Source organism: Pteropus alecto, unplaced genomic scaffold (assembly GCF_000325575.1).
Source record: "Pteropus alecto unplaced genomic scaffold, ASM32557v1 scaffold120, whole genome shotgun sequence".
NCBI lineage: Eukaryota > Metazoa > Chordata > Mammalia > Chiroptera > Pteropodidae > Pteropus > Pteropus alecto.
This window is the reverse complement of record NW_006430061.1, coordinates 332,227-334,126: the sequence shown is the minus strand read 5'-3', so window position 1 is coordinate 334,126 and position 1,900 is coordinate 332,227. Positions and strand designations below refer to the sequence as shown.

General features: G+C 63.8%; 1 protein-coding gene across 1 annotated transcript in view; it reads left to right on the top strand.

Annotated features, from left to right (window-relative positions):
* Positions 1 to 356: 356 nt before the first annotated feature.
* Positions 357 to 1,900, top strand: part of MYOD1 (myogenic differentiation 1) — a 2,497-nt gene continuing 953 nt past the window's right edge. The window contains exons 1-3 of the mRNA XM_006904748.2: positions 357 to 1,118; positions 1,573 to 1,651; positions 1,814 to 1,872. Of these exons, the coding sequence (XP_006904810.1) occupies positions 489 to 1,118; positions 1,573 to 1,651; positions 1,814 to 1,872 (768 nt within the window). The 5' untranslated portion in view covers positions 357 to 488. The remainder of the gene's footprint in view (positions 1,119 to 1,572; positions 1,652 to 1,813; positions 1,873 to 1,900) is intronic.

The window sequence follows — 1,900 nt, the reverse complement described above, 5'->3', positions numbered from 1 at the left end:
TGCCCCGCAGCCAAGTGCAGTAGCGTTGGGCTGCCAGCCTTTGCCTCCCTTCCTGCCTAGGGAGGAGCCCTAGCGCGCGCGCGCGCGCGCGCGCGAGTGTCTAGGGGGTAGGGGCTGGCCAGTGCCTAGTTCCGGCGGCCACCCTGGGGATCCCAAGCTCCTCCCCGCCCTGTTCCTATTGGCCTCGGGCTCCCCCGCCCGCAGCCGCCGGTGCTCGCTCGCGGGGCCCATAGGCTACTACGGGATAAATAGCCCCCCGGCGCTTGGCGTGAAGCTAAGAGTAGAGAAGCCCCAGGGAGCTGCCGCTACTTTCCCCGGAGTCCATCAGGCCAGACAGGGCAGGGCAGGGCGGGGGACAGTCGGGTGTACACTCAGACTCCCAGCACTTCGCTATCGCGCCGCTCAGTTTCCCGAGCTGCAGAAAGTTTCGGGCAACTCCTGCGGCTGGGGTTGGGCAAAGCCAGGACTTAGCCTCCCAACTCCGGGATATGGAGCTGCTGTCGCCGCCGCTCCACGACGTAGACTTGACGGGCCCCGATGGCTCTCTCTGTAACTTTGCCACAGCGGATGACTTCTACGATGATCCATGTTTCGATTCCCCGGACCTGCGCTTCTTCGAGGACCTGGACCCGCGCCTGGTCCACGTGGGAGCCCTTCTGAAGCCAGAGGAACACTCGCACTTCCCTGCGGCCGTGCACTCGGCCCCGGGCGCGCGCGAGGACGAGCATGTGCGTGCGCCTAGCGGGCACCACCAGGCGGGTCGCTGTCTACTCTGGGCCTGCAAGGCGTGCAAGCGCAAGACCACTAACGCTGACCGCCGCAAGGCTGCCACCATGCGCGAGCGGCGCCGCCTGAGCAAAGTCAACGAAGCCTTTGAGACGCTCAAGCGCTGCACGTCTAGCAACCCTAACCAGCGGCTGCCCAAGGTGGAGATCCTGCGCAATGCCATCCGCTATATTGAGGGCCTCCAGGCGCTACTGCGCGACCAGGACGCCGCGCCCCCTGGCGCCGCTGCGGCCTTCTACGCGCCTGGCCCGCTGCCCCCCGGCCGCCGCAGCGAGCACTACAGCGGCGACTCGGACGCGTCCAGCCCGCGCTCCAACTGCTCGGACGGCATGGTAAGGCTGAAACCCCGGGCTAGAGAACTGGAGGCAGCTCTCGTGTGTATCTGAGAAGCATTTCCAAGGGCGGGAAGCTGGCCCTCCAGGGGGAGGGTTGGCCGAGAGTGGACCCCGTGTCCCGGGAGCTGTCACTGGGGTGGCCTAGTGTTTTGGGAACGCATTGTACAAATGCAATCCACCCAGTTGGGAGCGCTAATAGAACACTCTGCTTTTTCTCTACTCACCCCTATTTTCGAAATTGAGACGTGTGCCCCAAGTAACTGTTCGTCTTCTGTTTGGCCCTGCATGCTGCAGACAGCTCTTGCCCACCGTTACCTCCTCCCTCCTCCCAAGCAGGGCAGGAAACTCTAGGCTGAGACTTGGGGAGTTGGGGAGGGGGCGGCTACAGAGAGTGATGTTCCAGCCTCACGTGGCCCCGCGGGCCTGAGTCGGTCGCCCTTGCTGTTTGCAGATGGACTACAGCGGCCCCCCAAGCGGTGCCCGGCGGCGGAACTGCTACGACGGGACCTACTACAGCGAGGCTCCCAGCGGTGCGTATTTGCGCCTCCTTCCCTTTGAGTTGTCCTCCACCTTTGACTTCCACCATTTAGGACACCGGCCTCCTCTGCCCACACACACCTCTTGAAAGATGGTCCAAGGAATGAAATACTACACGTGTAGCTCCCTCTCCTTTCGCCCCCCATTGTCGCTAGATTGTCCCACAATGGCAGGCCCTCAGTTTCCCCTCTGCCCCAAAGCGCTGGGCCCAGAGGTGGGAGACTTGTTTGCGGCTCAACCCC